The 18782-nt window shown below is 52.2% G+C and overlaps 2 protein-coding genes across 3 annotated transcripts; both read right to left on the minus strand.

The window, feature by feature from the left end:
- Positions 1-2788: 2788 nt before the first annotated feature.
- Positions 2789-6922, minus strand: SERTAD1 (SERTA domain containing 1). Its single transcript, XM_049787207.1, has 2 exons — positions 6803-6922; positions 2789-3855 (listed from the first exon to the last, which is right to left on the minus strand). The coding sequence occupies exon 2, from the start codon at positions 3853-3855 to the stop codon at positions 3151-3153; it is 705 nt and encodes a 234-aa protein (XP_049643164.1). The 5' UTR covers positions 6803-6922; the 3' UTR covers positions 2789-3150.
- Positions 6923-16002: 9080 nt separating this feature from the next.
- SERTAD3 (SERTA domain containing 3) lies at positions 16003-18782 on the minus strand. Of its 2 annotated transcripts, XM_049787211.1 has the most exons (3): positions 18693-18782; positions 16922-17215; positions 16003-16655 (listed from the first exon to the last, which is right to left on the minus strand). In XM_049787211.1, exon 3 carries the CDS (start codon positions 16647-16649, stop codon positions 16059-16061), a length of 591 nt encoding a protein of 196 aa, XP_049643168.1. In that variant the 5' UTR covers positions 16650-16655; positions 16922-17215; positions 18693-18782; the 3' UTR covers positions 16003-16058. The 2 variants fall into 2 exon arrangements, with proteins under 2 accessions (XP_049643168.1, XP_049643167.1); XM_049787210.1 differs by lacking the exon at positions 16922-17215 and having other exon boundaries at positions 18693-18766.

An 18782-nucleotide genomic window follows, 5' to 3' on the forward strand; every position in this document is an offset into this window, starting at 1 on the left:
TGGAGGTTCTCATGAAGGGTGATTATTTTGTATTTTTTTTTGGTGGGGGGGGCATGTACCCAGTAATCTCAGGGGTTACTCCTGGCTCTGTGCTCCCAGCAGGCTTGGGGAACCATATGAGTTGCCAGGAATCGAACCCAGGTTGGCCACATGCAAGGTAAATACACTCCCTGCTGTGCTATCACTCTGTTTCCCCCCCCCCCCCCGCTGTCATATTTTGTTTTCTTTTTTTTTGGCTTTTGGGTCACACCTGGCAGCGCTCAGGGGTCACTCCTGGCTCCACACTCAGAAATCGCTCCTGGGGGGCCGGGCGGTGGCGCTGGAGGTAAGGTTCCTGCCTTGCCTGCGCTAGCCTAGGACGGACCGCGGTTCGATCCCCCGGCGTCCCCCGGCGTCCCATATGGTCCCCCAAGAAGCCAGGAGCAACTTCTGAGCGCATAGCCAGGAGTAACCCCTGAGCGTCACAGGGTGTGACCCAAAAACCAAAAAAAAAAAAAAAAAAAAAAAAAAGAAATCGCTCCTGGAAGACACGGGGGGACCATATGGGATGCTGGGATTCGAACCACCATCCTTCTGCATGCAAGGCAAACACCTTACCTCCATGCTATCTCTCCGGCCCTTCATTTTGTTTTGTTTTGGGTCATGAACGGTTCTTAAACCTGAGGGTACCAGGGTCACATAGCTGGAATTGGCCTAGCCTACTGGATACTTTTGGGCAAAAGGCCTTTGAGGGGGGTCAGAGGGGTAGAGTGGGTAAAACGCTTACTTCGCACACAGCTGACCTAGGTTCCATCTCTGGCATCTCCTATGCTTCCCCTAGCCCTAGCAGGAGTGATACCTGAGCCAGGAGTAACCCCTGAGCACCACTGGGTGTGCCCACCCCCCAAAAAAAGACCTTTGAAATTCCTCCAGGCAGCCCCTGAACTGGTCAGCCCTAGATAAGGGCACAACCATTGCAAGAGGCCTAGGACTCTGGGCCTCTTTGGGGTGCATCGCTGGACCAGCCGGGCTGTCTGTCTGCATCCGTGGGTATCAGACAGAGCCCTTTCCAGTTTGGCACCGGGAAGTGTGGGCCATAGGCGTCCACCCCCTTACCAGGCACACACAGAGGGGACCCCCTGAACCAAGACCCCCATAGCTCATAGATCTAAAAGCGGTGCGCGCAGATGCCCAGACAGGGCAGCAGGGGGCGCTGCTGAGTCCAGCCTGAACTCCACGGGTTCGAGTCCCGGGGCCACACTAGAGCCTTCGGGGACCCTCGGAGGGCGCACAGGGCCTGCAAGCCCCCCACCCAATGATCTCAGACAGGGTCCCTCTTCTTTCCGGCTCAGTTTCCCCGGGGCCACCTCGGGCACCTCCAGAAATGGGCACGACTTCCTCCGGGCCTCCAGGAAGCTGCCTTGCCCGCCCCTTCCCGCCCGCCGCGGGGAGGCCCGAAACTGCGCCCCTGCCCCCGCCCAGCTCCACCCCAGCTCCAGCCTCCCCGGAGCTTCCGGCCGGCCCGCTGGGGATGGGGAGTTGCTGGGCCAGGCCCTGGGGTGTTCCCCAGGCCGGTGTTTCCCCATCGGGACGCCCCCCAGCCTCCAAGCCTCCGCCCCCCAAAATCCAGACCCCCCCAGATCCAGCCCCTCCAAAGGGACAGCTTGGGGGGCCCGCCCTGCACCCCCTCTTCCCCCCGGGCACTGCCCTGCCCCCACGGCCGCCCGGAAGGACGCGGCCCGGGTCCCGTGCCAGGCCTCTGAGTTGTCGGGGCGCCCCGCCCAGCCCGGCCTGGAATGCGGCTGGACGGCGGGGGCGGCGCGGACACGGCCTCGGCCTATCACGCGCCCCGTCGGGCAGGTGGCAGCACCAGGCTGGCGCCGGGCTCGCTCCCGGGGAGGCCCGTCATCAGCCCAGGGGCCCGGTGGCCTGACTTCGGAGCCCCTGAGTCTCAGAGAGGGGTCTCGGTTTGTAAGAAGTTGCCCTCCACCTTAGGGGGGAAGGCAGTGGACCAGGGTCCCATCCCAGGTCCCCCTGTAGGGCCTAGGGTCCCTCCCCAGAGACCCACCAGGAGTCATTCTCTGAGCATGGACCCCAGAAAGCCCTGAGCACTGCCAGAGGGTGCACCCCAACCTCAAAACTTTGAAAACATTTTGCTTGTTTCTCTCCCTTTGTTCCGGGGGGCCTCCCAGACTTCAGGGAATTTACCTTTTCACCCTTCAGTCCCAGTCCCCTAAGACACCTAAGACCAGATTTAAATGTGTTTTTTTTTGTTGTTGTTGTTTTTTCAGATTTAAGTTTTTTTAAAATGTCTGGCCCCATTTCTCGTTATAGTGAAGGCCCTTACTTTTTCACTAGCCACCTTGGGTTCCATTCCCAGCCTCCCTCCCATAGTATTCCCCCTAAGCCCAGCCAGGATTGATAGATTGTTTACCCCTGAGCATCGTGGGCGGTGCCCCCTCCCTCCCAAAATAAATAAAATTGAAAACTTAAAATGGCTTTTCTTTAAAGAAAGAGAAAGGAAATAAAGTTCCATTCTCTCTCCAGTTCTACCAGAAAGGCCAATGTGGGGTGTGACAGTAGGTTCCCCAGTCTCAGAGCCAGTGACCAGATGGAAGTTCTGGGCGAAACAAGCCTTAGTTCCTCTCTTGTAAATTGGGAACCCCCCTCCCTCCATTCTGTGATTCCTTAGAAAGATTTAACCACTTAACACATACCCAGTGCTGAAGGAAGACTGAACTGGGGACACATTCCACAGAAAAAGGACACAGGTTTTTTTTTTGTTTTTTTTTTCTTGGAGATTTCCCAGAACTTATTTTAATTTCAAAACACTGTTTGGGGGTCTCCTCGCCCATCAGGGAAAGAATAGTCCCCGACTCTGACCACAGCGGGTTCAGTCCGGTCCAGGGTCTGGTCATATCACATTCCAGTTCCCGGCGCTGTCATCCACACCAAGGGCCAGCCCTGCGTGGCCTCCTCAGCCTGGGATGCGAGGCTCTGGGGGTGCAGGTTCCCGGGCCATGTCTGGGGGGTGCAAGTTCCCAGGCTGTGCATCTGGGGGTGCCCAGGCTGCGTCTGTCGGAAGCCTCCCCTCTCTGAACTGGAAGGTCCCTTCAGAGGGTGGCAGGGCTCAGCTTGGCCACCAGACAAACCATCCAGTCCTGGAGGAGGTCAGCAGCCTGGCCCTGGCAACCGTTCCAGTTCCTGGGTGCTGACTAGCATGTCCATGAGGTAGTCCAGCTCATCCAGATCCGAAGTTTCCTCCTTGCTGGGCCCCTCGGCAGGGCCAGGTTTGAGGTCCTCAGAGGCGGGTGCCCACAGTTCGCTGTCATACATGGATGTGTCGATATCTTCAAACAGACACTCCAGCCCATTGTCCAGTAGGCAGCCAGTGGCGGGGTCCACTAAGTCCAAGTCATCTAGGCCAGGGGATGCTGCCCCAGGGAGGCGGCCAGGCGGCCCCTCATCCGCCAGGGGTTGTGGAGCCTGACTCAAGCCCTCGATCTGGCTGAGGTCCTCCAGGAGGCTGGCCATGGAGGCCGAGAGGCTGGCATCTGAGCTGGCCAGCATATTGTCCACCACGTTGGGCGCGACGATGGGCGTGCTGGGCACGAGAGGCAGGGTGGCCGCCGGGGCCATGGATGCCTGGATTCGACGAAGCGTGTTCACGACCAACACCAGATGCCTCAGGTTGGGTTCACTCTGCCGCAGGCTGTGGTGAAGTTTGAGCACGGAGAGGTCAAAGAGGGAGCTAGAGGCCACAGCTTGGGGGGCCTGTGTGGTTGCGGGGTGTCCAGGATCCAGCCACCAGGTGTCTTCCTTCCTCTCCTCCTCCTCCTCCTCCCGCTTGCGTTTCAGGCTTTTGCTCAGCATCATCTGCAGAGAGAGAATTGTCAGAAGGTCAGAGCCAAAGTAAGTTCAGAATCTGGATCTCACCACTATAGTCTGTGGATTTCTGAAAAATCACAGAACCTCCACCCAAGCCTTGTCTTTGTTAAAGAACCTTTAAGACATGAATAATAGGGCTGGAGTGGTAGGACAGTGGGTAAGGCGCTTGCCTTGCATACAGATGACTTGGGAATCCCAAGCATCCAGATTGTCCCCCAGCACTTCTGGAAGTAATCCCTGAGCACCATTGAGTGTAGCCCCAAAACAGAAACAAAAAATAAATTTTATATATATATATATTTTGGTTTCTGGGCTTAGCGCTTAGGGCTTAGTCTTGGCTCTGTGCTCAGAAATCACTCCTAATCCTTGCACGTGGCTGACCAAGGATGGGCCTGGGTTCGATCCCTGGTGTCTCATATGGTCCACCAAGCCAGGAGTGATTTCTGAGCGCATAGCCAGGAGTAACCCCTGAGTGTCACTGGGTGTGGGCCCCCCCAAAAAAGAAATCATTTCTGGGTGACTTGGGGGATCATACAGGATGCTGGGGATAGAACCCAGGACAGCCATATGTAAAGCAAGTACCCTAACTACTGTCCTATCACTCCAGCCCCATGAATGGTAATCTTTTCTAATCATACCAGAGTAGTTTTGGGATATGAATGAGGCAATATCTGAAAAGCAACTGGGTCCAAGATACAATCTCACTTCATAAGAATTCCTTGAATAGGGGCCGGGTAGGTGGCGCTGGAGGTAAGGTGTCTGCCTTGCAAGTGCTAGCCAAGGAAGGACCGCGGTTCGATCCCCCAGCGTCCCATATGGTCCCCCCAAGCCAGGGGCGATTTCTGAGCACATAGCCAGGAGCAACCCCTGAGCGTCAAACGGGTGTGGCCCAAAAACCAAAAAAAAAAAAAAAAAATTCCTTGAATAATAATTATTAGTATTTATCTTCAATGACCATATAAAATGTCCAATCGTCAACCTTTTTTGTTGTTTATTTTGGGGTCACACCTGGCAATGCTTGGGGCTTACTCCCAGCTCTTGCTCAGAGATCAAGCACAGCCTGGCTGTGCTTGGGGGACCATCTGAGGTGCTAGTGAATGAATTGGGATCAGCTGTATGTATGGCCAATATCTTATTATCTCTCTGGCCCCTAAAATATTTAACCTCCCAAAGCAGTTGTTTCTCATAGCATAATCTCAACGAGCTAAATGTCTATAGCATGCATCTGACATTACGGGAACAAGCAGACACAGAAATAATAAAGCGAGAGAGTTGGGTGGCTGCTGAGAGGTTCTAAGGAGACTTAATTAACATGCATGCCACTTAGGGGTGACATCTGAGCCCTGAGCATAAAGTCAGTTACAGATGGAATGTATTCCCCCTGCAGAAACCAACAAAAAGCAAAAAAATAAAAAAGATTCTAAAGTTGTCATGGTTTGGGCAGAAAAATGCCCAGTGTAGTAGTGGCACAAAGAGAGAATATTGAGTGGGTGTGGGTGGATGTTGGAGAGTCAGCTAAAGCACACGAAGATGGGACTTGTGTGAGTTGTGTGTGTGTGTGTGTGTGTGTGTCACGGGAGGAGGTGAAGCTGCGGGGGTTGATTAGATTTCCAGATCCCCAAATGCTGCGGGGGGTCGCAGGCAGGGATAAGCGTGATGCTGAAGTGGGGTTCTTTTTGTTAGTTGGTTTGCTCAGGGCTTACTCACTCCAGGCTTTGCGCGCAGGAATCACTCCTGGGGGTTTGAGAGTGTGTGTGTGTGGGGGAAGAGAGAGATCATGTAGAAAGCCGGGGTTCACCCGAGTAGGTCCTGTGCAAAGCTGTACTATCATCACTTGGGGCCCCCCTGGAGTGCGATTCTAAATCCCATTTGGGGGCCCGGAGAGATAGCACAGCAGCATTTGCCTTGCAAGCAGCCGATCCAGGACCAAAGGTGGTTGGTTCAAATCCCGGTGTCCCATATGGTCCCCGTGCCTGCCAGGAGCTATTTCTGAGCAGACAGCCAGGAGTAACCCCTGAGCACCGCCGGGTGTGGCCCAAAAACCAAAAATAAATAAATAAATAAATAAATAAATCCCATTTGGAGGCTACTCGGGCCCAGCTGGGCAATGTTGCTGCTGACTTGGAGAGGACATGGTGGTTGGTTCTTCGTTGGTGGAGACAGAAAGAAGTGAATCGAGTCGGGGATTTGAGTATTTGGAAGAGAATTTGGGAGAGTATTTGGAGAGCTGGAGTGAAACTGCAGGGGAAATGCCTATGGGCACTTTTTTTTAAAGCCCCAGATTGGGGGTGCACCCCTGGAGTTAAGGACCCTTGACTCAAACTTGTTTGCACCGGGGCCTGGGGGCACTTTCCCAGGGGGTCACCCAGGGGACCCCAAAGTAGGTCTTGGCCTCTCTGGGTCCAGCTTTAGCTGGGGAGCAGCGAACCGCAGGAATTCAGCCTGCACCCCGACTTCTCCCCGGGCCTGGGCCGGCGCCCCCTAGTGACTTCTCCCTCTAGGCCTGAGACCCCAAAGACCCCGGGACCTTTGCAACCCCGCAGTGTGCCCCGCAAGCCAAGGCTGCCACCCCCGCCTATTGCCAGGCGCCTGGGGGGGACCCCGGGGGGCTGCCGTGCCCTCTCGGCCTTCTCTGGCTTCCGGAAGGCAGCGGAGGCGGCTCCTCCCGAAGCGGCGGCGGCGGAGGCGGGTGAGTCACGCAGCCGGAGCCAGGGAGCCGGCGCCTCCGCCCCCCTTCCCTTCCCAGGCTGCGGCGTGATTCACCCGGCCGGGGCTGGGGCGCTCGGCACGGAAAGCAAGGCCCGATCGTGCCGGTCCGTAGCAGCACCAGCACAACCCGCACCTGCCGGAGCCGGGGATCGAACCTACGACCATCGGACCCCGCCGCCCGGTGCCCCTACTAAGCCCCAGCGGCCCCTTCCCTTCATTTACATACCCGTTCGCAGCCGGCCAATCAGAACGAAGAGAGGGCCCGGCGCAGCCAATCAGAGAGCGCCGGCGGCAGCATCGCTCATTTCACACTCCACAAAGTTCCGCAGCCGGCGCCGGAGTCGCGAGACGCCGTTCTGACTCCAGCGCGCGACTCCCCGGCGCTTGACTCGCCTTGGGTACCGCCCACTCCGCGAAGGCCCCGCCCCGGACGGTGATTGGCTGCGAGCGGGGAAGGGCGGGGTCCGTTGAGGGGGCAGGTTTAAAGGTAGGCAAAGGTTCGCTTCAAGGCGCATGCCCGGGAGGTTTCCTGTCCGGAGGGGAGAAAAGTTAGGTCCGATGGAGGCCGGAGAGATAGCACGCACGGAGGCAAACCGGGACCAACGATGGTTCGAATCCCGGTACCCTGCCAGGGGAGATTTCTGAACACAGAGCCAAAGCGCAGTCGGGTCTGACCCCCAAAAAACAAACAGACAAAAACAAAAAGAAAAGTTAGGCCCCTGCTTTGCCCCCCAGGTGCAGAAATGTTTGGCCTCAAGCTGCCTCTCCAGGTGCAAATCGGCAGGAGGGGCTCACACCTGGAGAGGCAGCTTGAGGCCAGATTAGATCTGGGTTCAAATTCTAACCCTTAATGTTCTGTGTGACCTTGGGAAAAATAAAAAGGGTTGGCTGACTTTTCTGCCAATAAAATGTGTTGGGGGGGGGGGATAGTCTTGCCTACCTCCTGGGAGGGGCCAAAGTGATAGCACATCGGATAGAGCATTTGCCTTGCACCTGGTTGACCCAGGTCAGGTGTCTGCTTTGCAAGCACTCGCTAAGGAAGGGCCGCGGTTCGATCCCCCTGTGTCCCATATGGTCCCCCAAGCCAGGGGCGATTTCTGAGCGCATAGCCAGGAGTAACCCCCGACCATCAAAAGGGTGTGGACCAAAACAAACAAACAAGCAAAAAAAAAAAAAAAAAAAAAAAAAAGCAAAAGAAATTTGGGGGAATGGGGATCCTTGAGGATGCCACTGACTTCACAACCTGGACTCCATTCCTTAAATTGCTGTGTAACCTTGACAAGGTCTTAAAACTAATTTTCTCATTTTTTTGTTTTCTTTTTGGGCTATGCCTAGTAAAGCTCAGGGTCTATTCTTGGCTCTGTGTTCAGGAGTCACTCCTGATGGTTACCCGGGGAAACCATCCCCAGGGATGCCAGAGATCAAATCCTGGTTGTCCATGTGCAAGGCAAACTCCGACCCCATTTATATTTGTTTATTTATTTGTTTATTTATTTTGGATTTGGAGCCACAACTGGCAGTACTCAGGAATCACTACTGGCTGGTTCAGGGGCCCATATAGATTGTTGGCGAGGGGGTCAAACTGAGGTCTGCCTCTTGTGAGACAAGTACCTTACCTGTACTGTCCCTCGGGGCCCCATTTCCTTATCTTTAAAGAAGGAAAGTTGAGTGCAGCTCAAAGGATTTTTCAGAGGACTCAGTGGAAAAATATTTGCAACTTTCTCTATGGTCTGCAACAGTGTCTTGTTAGTAGCAAATAGTAATGGCTGTGTGGGAAAAGCTGTTGCTTAGGTACTAGGATCAAGATAGGAATAGGGAGTATTGGCAGAGAAGTTCAACTCTTGTTTGTTAGTTTTGGTCACACCAGCCGACATTTAGGGATTACTCCTGGCTCTGCACTCAGGATCACTCTTGGCTGGTTCTGGGGGACATAGCGGATGAGGGGGTAGGGGGTGAACTGGGTTGTCCGTTTGCAAAACAAGCATCCTCCTCGCTGTACTATAAGTCTAATCCTCATTTCCTCATCTTTAAAAAAGAAAAGGCTTTTAAATAAAGATACTAAAAAAAATAAAAATAATAAATAGAAAAAAGTCAGGGGCTGGAGAGATAGCAGTATAGCATAGCAGTAGGGCCTTGGATGCTGCTAATCCAGGATGGACCCAGGTTCGATTCCCAGCATACTGTTTGGTCCCCGAGCTTGCCAGGAGCGATTTCTGAGCACAGAGCCAGGAGTAACCCTTGAACGCCGCTGGGTGTGGTCCCAAAACCAAATCAATAATAATAATAATAATGAAGAAAAGTCGAGTGTGGCTCATCGGATTGTTGGAAGGACTAAGTGGAAAGTTTCTTGCAATTTTCTTTATGGTCTGCAACAATGTCTACTCTCAGGAATCATCTAGGATGCAGGAGGTGAAAATCAGGTTAGTGGAGCTCAAGGCAAAGGCCCTACCTGCGGTACTTTTGGTTTTTGGTTTTTGGATGACACCCAGCAGCGCTCAGGGGTTACTTCTGGCTTTATACTCAGAAATCACTACTGGCAGCCTCGGGGGACCATATGGGATGTCGGGATTCGAACCACCGACCTACTGCATACAAGACAAACACCTTACCTCCATGTTATCTCTCCAGCCCCAGGAGTTTAACTCTTGTCTGAGAAACTGATGTCGGGATTTACAAGTAGCTCATATGCTAATTTTCTTGAAAGGAACTATTTGTTGTGAATAAAGCTTCTAGTTAGATGCCAGAGAGGTTCTACGGGTATTAAGGCACTAGCCAGGAATGAGCAGAAAGCCCTGAACAGAAAGCCTGGAATGAGAAGCCCTGAGCACTATTAGATATGTATACCCGGCAATGTGGAACATTTATATGAAATGTGGCACACCTATACACATCTATATTACAACTAAGCTATTGAAACAAAAGTTTAATTTCAAAACACATGAAAATGACTTGGTAGGGGGCCAGATCGATAGTACAGTGGCAAGGGAGTTTGCCTTGCATGCCACCCGCCTGGATCTTATCCCTGGCATCCATCTTATATATCTCCTGAGCACCTTCAGGAGTGATTCCTGAGCGCAGAGCCAGGACAAACCCTTGAGCATTACTGAGTGTGGCCCCAAAACCAAAATAAAATTTAAAAAAGGGTTTAGTGGACTTTGAAGAATAAAAGGTATATGACTCTATCATTAAAGAAAGAAAAAGCAATGGATCCTGCTGGATAGGGGTAGAGAGTGTGAAGGTGAGGGGAATATGATCCTTGTGGAAATTTTAATATGGAATGAATATTAGATAATACGATGGAATAGCTCCTGGCAGGCACGGGGGACCATATGGGACACCGGGATTCGAACCAACCACTTTTGGTCCTGGATTGGCTGCTTGCAAGGCAAATGCCGCTGTGCTATTTCTCCGGTGGAATTCTTATTTTAGGTATGAAATATAAGCTGTAGATGTGTGTCTTTGATTGTAAGAGACCCCTACTGAGGTTGGAGTGTCCCCAGAACTTTATATAGTACTCCAAGCACTGCCATGGGCACAGAACCAAGAGTAGCTAATGAGTGTTACTGAGTGTGACCTAAACCCCCCCCTCTCAAAAAAAGGGGAGAAGACATTCTTGTTAAGTTTTACATGCCAAACACAAAACTGGTAGTAATGAAAAAATATGTAATATTATATATCTTTAACAAGTCAGTAAGGTGAGGATATTTTTTTTTTTTTTTTGGTTTTTGGGCCACACCCGGTAACGCTCAGGGGTTACTCCTGGCTATGAGCTCAGAAGTTGCTCCTGGCTTGGGGGACCATATGGGATGCCGGGGGATCGAACCGCCGTCCGTCCAAGGCTAGCGCAGGCAAGGCAGGCACCTTACCTCTTGTGCCACCGCCCGGCCCCAAGGTGAGGATATTTTAATGCTCTGAATACATACTTTTCTTTTTTGTGGGGGCACACCCGGCAGCACTCAAGGATTACTCTGAGCTCAGAAATTACTTCTGGCAGACTTGGGAACTTTATGAGATGCCAAGGATCAAACCTGGGATAACCATGTGCAAGGCAAACATCTTACCCACTATGCTATTGTTCCAGCCCCTACACATGTCTTTTATATGTGTTTAAAAAGATTTTTTTTTTTTTTTTGGTTTTTGGGTTACACCCAGCAGCGCTCAGGGGTTACTCCTGGCTCCACGCTCAGAAATCACTCTTGGCAGGCTCAGGGGACCATATGGGATGCCGAGATTCGAACCAATGACCTACTGCATGAAAGGCAAACGCCTTACCTCCATGCTATCTTTCCAGCCCCCCAATTTTTTTTTTTATAATATTGAGACTGGAATGATAGTACAGCAGGTAGGGCATTTGCCTTGCATGCTGCTGACCAGGTTTGATTCCTGGCAGCCCCTAAGATCACCCGAGCAGACCAGGAATGATTTCTGAGCACAGAGCCAGGAGCAGTCCCTGAGCACCACTGGGTGTGACCCAAAACCAAAAAGAAAAAAGAATTTTATAATAAAGTGGGAATAAAATCAGGTCAGCAGGCAAGGCACTGGCTTTGCATGTGGCCAACTCGGGTTTGATCCCTGGCATCTCATTAGTACCCCTCGAGCCCTGCCAGGATTGTTTACTGAATGCAAAGCAGGAGTAAGCCCTGAGCACTGCTGGGAATAGTCCAGACACAACCACCATCCCTCAAAAAAAAAAAAAGGAGAGTAAAATGCTAACTAGAACCAAGGCCTATGGGGTTCCACAGGCTGTAATCCAATCTTGAATTAATGGGTCTGGAACAGGGTAACCAGGGGAAATAAACCAGGCCAAACTTCCAAGAGAAAAGAAAGGGGTTTGGGAACCTTTTACCGCTTGGTTGATGCCCTCCAGTTTACATCATCCCCTCCTCAAACTTTCTTTAAAGGAGTTCAGAATGTCAAAGGGGCTTTTCTGTGAATGGGGGGAAACATAGGAATTATTTGGTGAACGGTGTTTATTGAGCACTTACCATGCTAGTTAATTTATTTTTATTGCGACCTCACCCAGTGGATCTCAGGACTTACTCTTGGCTCTGAACTCAGGAATTACTCCTGTTGGGGTTTGGGGACCATATGGAATACTGGGGTTCAAACTTGGGTTTACCCCATACAAAGTAAGTGCCATATCCGCTCTACTATTGCTCTGGCCTCCTGAAAATTCCCTGACCTCCTCCCTGTCTGAATAGGGTTCTGCTACTCCCTGTCTAGATGACCTTAACATTTCATATGGTCCCCCGAGTCCATCAGGAATGATTTCTGAGCACAGAGCCAGGAATAACCCCTGAGCACTACTGGGTGTGGCCTCCCCAAACAAAACTAAAACAAAAATTTTGGGCCCTTCATTTACTTATTTTTATTTTTTGAGGGGCCCTTTAATGCACTAGATGAAACTTGTTTTGGAGCTACACCTGGCATCTATAGGGCTTACTCTTAACACATCTGGGTGCAAGAATTGAATCTAGGTTCAGCTCTTACACGCACTGAATTCTCTCTCCAGCCCTCAAAAGTGAAGGAATGAAGATAACTCCTGTATTTGGTAAGGTGATTGGACATTCGGGAAATGGGCTGGGGATGGATAATAAAAATACAGAGACTCCGAAGAGACGTCTGCAGCTGAGTAACCGGGAATGACTCCATGAGGAGGTGGCTGGGGAACTGATAACAAAATTAAGAAGCAGTCAGAAATGTGCTGGGGTTGGGGGGCGGAGGGAGAGGAGCGACCAGGCCAGGGGAAATGAAACCAGAAGCAAAGCCACCGGGCCAAGCTAGCCCTAAGGAAGAGCCTCCTTGAATAAGGGGGGTGAGCGGGGGGAGCCCCGCCCTGGCCACCCCGCCCGGCCTCAGGGGAGAGAAGAGGCGCCGGCTGGGCTCCTGGCCACGCCTGATGGCCGGGCACCGGGTCTGCGGACCAGAGCCTGGAGAAAGGTGGGCAGGTAAGTGGGCCCCGCCCAGGCCACGGCCCATAGGCGGGGCTAAAACTAACCACGCCCACACCTGGCATGGCTCCTCCCCCAGAGCGGGAGCTTGGGGCAAAAAAGTGGACTCTGCCCTGGGGCCAGGTTCTCTCTGCAAGGCCTGCTTCTGCTTCTTCCTTCCTTCCTTCCTTCCTTCTTTCCTTCCTTCCTTCCTTCCTTCCTTCCTTCCTTCCTTCCTTCCTTCCTTCCTTCCTTCCTTCCTTTTTACTTTTTTTTTTTAGTTTTTGGGTCACACCCGGCAGCGCTCAGGGGTTACTCCTGGCTGTGCTCAGAAATCGCTCCTGGCAAGCTCAGGGGACCATATGGGATGCCGGGATTCGAACCACAGACCTTCTGCATGCAAGGCTAACGCTCTACCTCCATTCTATCACTCCAGCCCCTGCTTCTCCCTTTCTTGCCACAGCTCTAACCAGCTAAGATCAGGTTCTCTCTGAGCCTCAGCTCTGGGGCTCTTTCTGCAGGTTTCTCTGCAGTAAAAGGAGCCAGCCTTAGGGGCCCTCTGCACTGTTTTTCCTAAGCAGGCCAAGAGCCATTGAAAGGTGTTTCCCATCTTGCCTCCGTTTAACACCATTCTGAGGTTTCTATTTCACCCAGGGCAAAGCTCAGATCCTCCCACCAAATCCCAGCTGGTTTGCAGCTTTCTCCTCACCCTCCAAACACTTTCTCCTAGTTCCCTTTTTTGCTCACTAACAGGGACCCTTCTCTCTCATTTTCTGCAGCAGTTGATCACCCAGCTGAAGATCTTTTAGTGTCTTTTCCTTATCTGTAAGATCAGCCTTGCTGGCCTCGGCTTCATCCTGACAGCAGGGATTGCTGTCAGGGATTGCTGTGCGTGTGCCGGAGAGAGGGTCCAGCCTACCGCAGGCCACTCTATAAACTGCAGCGATAATTGGGGCCTTGGTGTGCAGCCAGTCCTTCGCTGCTGCCACACGTTTAGCAAGATGGCTCAGCGAGGCAGGAATTCCTCAGTTCTGGAGGTTGAGACTTGCTGGCATGTTTGCATAACAGCCGTGTTATAGTGTGCGTGTAGCATAGGCAAGGGGGGGGGGTAGGGAAAGAGGTTGGTCCAGAGTTCATGGTTTTCAGGGCCAGAGCAGTATTACTGCATAATAGGGAAGGAGTTTGCCTTGCTTTTGGCATTCCTTGATTCTATCCCTGGCGTCTCATATAATCCCCTGAATCTGCCATGAGCGACCCCATAATGCAAAACCAGGAGTAAACTCTGAGCACCGAAGGGTGTGGATCTAAAACAACAACAAAGTGTGTGTATGTGACAAAAATGTCCTTAAGGGCAAAATGCAAAAGCCCTGGGGTGGGAGTGCACTTGGGTTCCAGAGACCAGAGTGGCTGGAGTTGAGAAGGAAGGAGAATTCAAGGGCAACACTGTCAGAAGTTCAGGACCTTGGTGAGGATGGGGAGGGGTGTTTGCATATGTAGTACTAGGGAGAGAACTAAGGAAGTACTTACTTGTAGGCATGTTAAGCACCCTATACTGTCATACTGTCTCTGGCTCCTAAAGTTGGGCTTTTATAATTTTAAGTGTAAAATTAACATTTTTTATTGGGGGCAGTGTAGAAATGCGGTCCTCGTGGTCTTATGGAGATTAGACTACCTCCTCACTAGCATCACCTGCTAAAGGTATTCCATGCTACGTTCCTGTTAGCATGCAATTCTGGCTTTGAGTCAGAAAGCACCTACAAAAGTCCCCCATTTTCCCAGTATAAGGATTAGACCCAGATTTTGTTTCCTCATTGCAATCCTTTCAGAAAGTCCCTAATGCAAACACTGCATCTTCCTTAACCCCCTTCTCTTCCCCATCTCCCTTTAATTGAATTCTCCAAATAAGCCCTGAACACCCTTATTTTGAGTTTTGGGCCACACCCGGTGGCACTCAGGGATTACCCCTGGCTCTACTCTCAGAAATTGCTCCTGGGGCCCGGAGAGATAGCATGGAGGTAAGGTGTTTGCCCTTCATGCAGGAGGTCACAAAAAAAAAAAAAAAAAAAAAAAGAAAAGAAAAAGAAATTGCTCCTGGCAGGCACAGGGGACCATATGGAATGTGGGGATTGAACTAGGAGTAAACTGAGTACCACAGGGTGTGGCTACAAAACAATAGTGTGTGTGGGTGTGTGTGTCCTTCAGGGCAAAATGCACCTGGGTGAATGAACCTGTGTCCATCAGGGGACCTTTGGGAAAGGGGTTCATTTTCATCTTCTGGACCTCATATTTATAGAATTAACTGTTTGGGGAATTTTGGACACATTAAGCACAGTTGGAGGATCCTAACAGGGACTGAACCCAGGGCTAAACATACAAAGTGTGCATGCCAGTCCTTTATCAATATATCAATAATGGCTTTTATATGTTGTACATCCAGTGGTACTCAGGACTCACTACTGGCTCATTGATTTCAGTCCTCTACTCTCCCCAGCCTCAATGAGACTTTGAGTCTCAAGCTTTTATTTGACAGGTAATCCACCTACTTCAGTACCTTGGTCCCATTACTCTAGCGAGTAAGCACAAACAGCAGCAAAGAACAGGGTCTGGAGGTAGAGTGTCCTACTTAGCCTCATAGTCCTGTTTCCTCCTGTGCCCCCCATCATCACTTACTTGCTCTGAACCCCAGCTACCTTCCAGGTAAAATGTGGGCATCATATCTCCTGAGAAATTAAATGACCGAATCCAAAGCCATTAGGTAGAACAGTGCTCTTAAGCACCTACTAAATATTATTTCTTGACATACCCTAATTTTGACAGGATACACGGAGTGAAGTTGAGTGCATTACCCAATTCCACCCCCCTTGACCCAGTGAAGTCGAGAAACTTGAGACCACACCATCCCTTCCAAAATACTTTTATTAAAAAATAAAATACAAACAAGAGAGAAAAAAAAAAAAGCCACCACAAAACCCGCCTTTCTTTTAAATAGTGCGGCATGGAGCAGTTTGGTTTCCATCCTATTGCACGTGGTCCGGCCTGGTCATGAATCAGGAGGCTGCTGCGACTGGGGCGCTGCCAAGGAGGTGGGGGGTTCAGCCCAGGGAGGGGGGAGGATGCCAGCCCCGCCCAGCCCACTTTCGGGGAGGTGGAGAGACAGGACCTGGTTTCCGTAACAACAGGCAGTCACTGCTGGGCATCCTTGACAGGCCCAGCTGTATCTTCCCTGAGGAGCCCAGTGGTCACCAGGGGAGAGAGAACCAGAGGACAAGGCAGAAGAACTGTGAAGTGGGAAGTTAAGATTCCCAGAACAAAGTCTCTTTTAAGGCATTTGGAGGAGATAAATTAATTCAGAAAAAAAACCACCTTCACAGAAGGCGGCGGTAACCAGACACACACACACATGCAAGATGGTCTGTGGAACCCTGCAGTGGGAAGGAGGGGAGGCCACATAGTTCAGTCACTGCTCTGGGGCTCCCTGAAGAGTTGCCTCCTGGGCTCCAGCCCACCTGAGATGAGCCAAGAACCCCTCCACACCCCCCTGCATCGGGAATCTTAGGACCCCAGAATGATTTCCATGATGTGATCAAGTTCGTTCCACTCCCAGGAGCCTGGGGCACAGAAGAGATTGTGGGGAGACTCAGGTGGGGCCAGGGCAGGCTCCTTCTCCACCGTGGATGTGTCAATGTCCAAAAAGAAATCGTCCAGCCCTGAGTCCCCCAGGTATCGGGAACTTAGTGCCAAGACCGGATCGGGCTGATGTGGCATTTCATTCTGGGGTGCTGGAGGAATCATGGGGCTCTGGGGGGGCTCGCTCTCCTCCATCGTGGTGTCCAGCTCCCTGAGAATAGAGCCGATGGTGGAGGACAGGGAGAAATCCTCTTCACCCAAGAAAAGGGGCTCCGGGGGTATGGCAGGGGTGGGAGCTAGGCACAACGCCGCCTGCAGCTGCTGAAGCGTGTTGTGGATCAGGACATGGCGGCGCAGGCTGGGAGATCGGGGCCCCAGGCTGCTTTGAACTTTGTCGAGGGAGATCCGCAGCAGGGCTTGCTGGTAGCTCCGAAGGCCTGCGGGACTCCAGTCCCATCTTTCATCCTCCTCTTCCTCCTCCACATCGGAGTGCTTCCGCTTCAAGCCCCCCACCATGATGCCCTGTAAAGAGAAGGGGCTTAAAGTCAGTCACAGAAGAATCAGCTTGGATACCATAGCTCCTAATTGCATTGGGTTTTTTTTTTTTTGGGGGGGGGTAGGGGAACAATTATTTTTTAACACATCTCAACCTCAGTTTCCGCATCTGCAAAAAAAAAAAGGAAAATAGAGCAAATCTCACGAGGCTAAGGAAAGGAAAAAAAAAGTCTCATTATGACTCTGCATATGAGAAGGTGATTTAACCGTTGCTGGGGCTGAATCCCACTTACTTGCCAGAGGTGGCCTTGACCCGTGAATTTTACATCCTTGAGGCTCAAGTTTGCTCATCTGCCCAGATGAGGATTCTAACTCAAGTCCTTCTGAATCCTAAAATCTGTCCTCTCCACAGTACTCCTTTCTTCAAGGGTGTTTTAACAACACAAGACAGGTGTGGAGGACAAGAATGGTGTGGAGTGGAAGGAGGGAATCCTTGGGTTTGAATGTCTGCCTCTGACACACTGCTCAGCTGTGTGATCTTGGGAAAGTGCTGTTAAGATCACCTCGCTGGGCCTCAGTTTCCTCATCTGTAAAACGGGGATTGTACACATTATCACCACAAGTCAACGCAAAGGAAACATGTTAATGGGTAATGGACCTAATTGCCCATTAATTTATTGCCAAGATTTTGTTTTATTTGAACCGCCTTGCACCCTGTCAGGGCATCTCTCCTCTCAGGGGGAGGATACTGCCGTCCATCCCCTCTCCATAAAAACGACCCTGAAGCCTGAAATGTCCCCCCAAGTCAACGCCACCCTAGGAGCCGGCTTCCTTCAATGTTCCCTGAAACGCACCTCGCAGGAAAACTAGTTTGAACTAGATTCTGGCCAAGATCCGCCCCCTTCCGGGCTCCTCCAATCAAGTAGCCGTCTGCTCTCGTGACCCCACCCCTTTGGGGGCTCCTCCAATCACGTAGCCACTTGCTCTCGTGATCCCGCCCATCCTCCAAGGCTCTCTTCCGCACGCACGCGGACACGCCCCGCCGTGGTCCAAGGCCTTCTGGGAAATGGAGGCCAACTAGCCTCCGGGCACGGGGGTGACCGCCGCACGCGCACTACAATCCCCAGAGGGCTTAGCAAAACCGCAGGGGCCCGCCTGCCCCGCCTTCCTTTGGAGCATGCGCACTGCGCCCGGGGTGGTGCTGCTGGAGGTGGGGGCAGGGAACCCGGACGTCCAGCTGCCCGGCGCTCGCCGAGCGGGCCCCGCCCTCGGCTGCCTCCAGGGCGGCCCGGTCGCAGCTCCCCGCCCGGAGCACCCCTCCCCCCACCGAGATGCCAGCTCCAAAAGCAGCTTTCCCCGGGTCCGAATGCACCCGGAGTCTTTCCCGAAATTGCTTTTGGAGGTCCCTAACGTATCCCCCGAAGGTTAGAACATAGCTTTCCTTTCGGGAGAATCGCGATCGCGATTTTGAGACCTTTTCTTCCTTCCCCCCACCATCAAACTCTCCCTCCAAAAGAGCCTCTCGACTTCATCTCCAAACTTGTCCCCCTAACAGCTCCAAGACCCGAGCGTTTAGAAACTCCTGCTCCAGCCACCAGGGCCTGGGAGACCGAGAAAGATTTTTTTGCATCGAGTTCTGACCCTGCTCCAAAATGCTCAGGCTCCAAATCGCAGCCCCTCGCTGCTTAGTATTGTTCCCCACCCCGAATACTAGGGCCCTGAATTATCTTCTCCTCTCTAGATTCTCTGGCCCCCCCAAAGTTTTCTGATTCCCAGATCTCCCCACGCTTCTCCAGACAGCCCCAAGTCCTGGTTTCAGACTCTCTCCACTCCAAGAAGATCCAGGCCCAGCCCTTGCTGGAGATCCAGGGGCTCGAGATCTGGATCCAGGGATCCCGAGATTCCCCTCGAACCCCTAAAAATTCAAGCTTATCATCACGCTGAATCTGGATCCTTTCCACTCCCCGCTCCAGACCCCGCCTCTGCAACTTTCTAGGCCGCGCCTCCAGCGCCCTCAACCCGCAGCAGGAACCCCAACCTGGGCAGCTCCTAGCGCGCCCTCACCTTGGCTGTCAGGTTCGGAAGGGGCAGCTCCTGGAACATCCGTGGGGCTGGCTGTGCCACCCTGCTCGGCCGGAGAAGGGGCCTCTCTCC

Source organism: Suncus etruscus, chromosome 14, assembly GCF_024139225.1.
Source record: "Suncus etruscus isolate mSunEtr1 chromosome 14, mSunEtr1.pri.cur, whole genome shotgun sequence".
In the NCBI taxonomy this organism is placed as follows: domain Eukaryota; kingdom Metazoa; phylum Chordata; class Mammalia; order Eulipotyphla; family Soricidae; genus Suncus; species Suncus etruscus.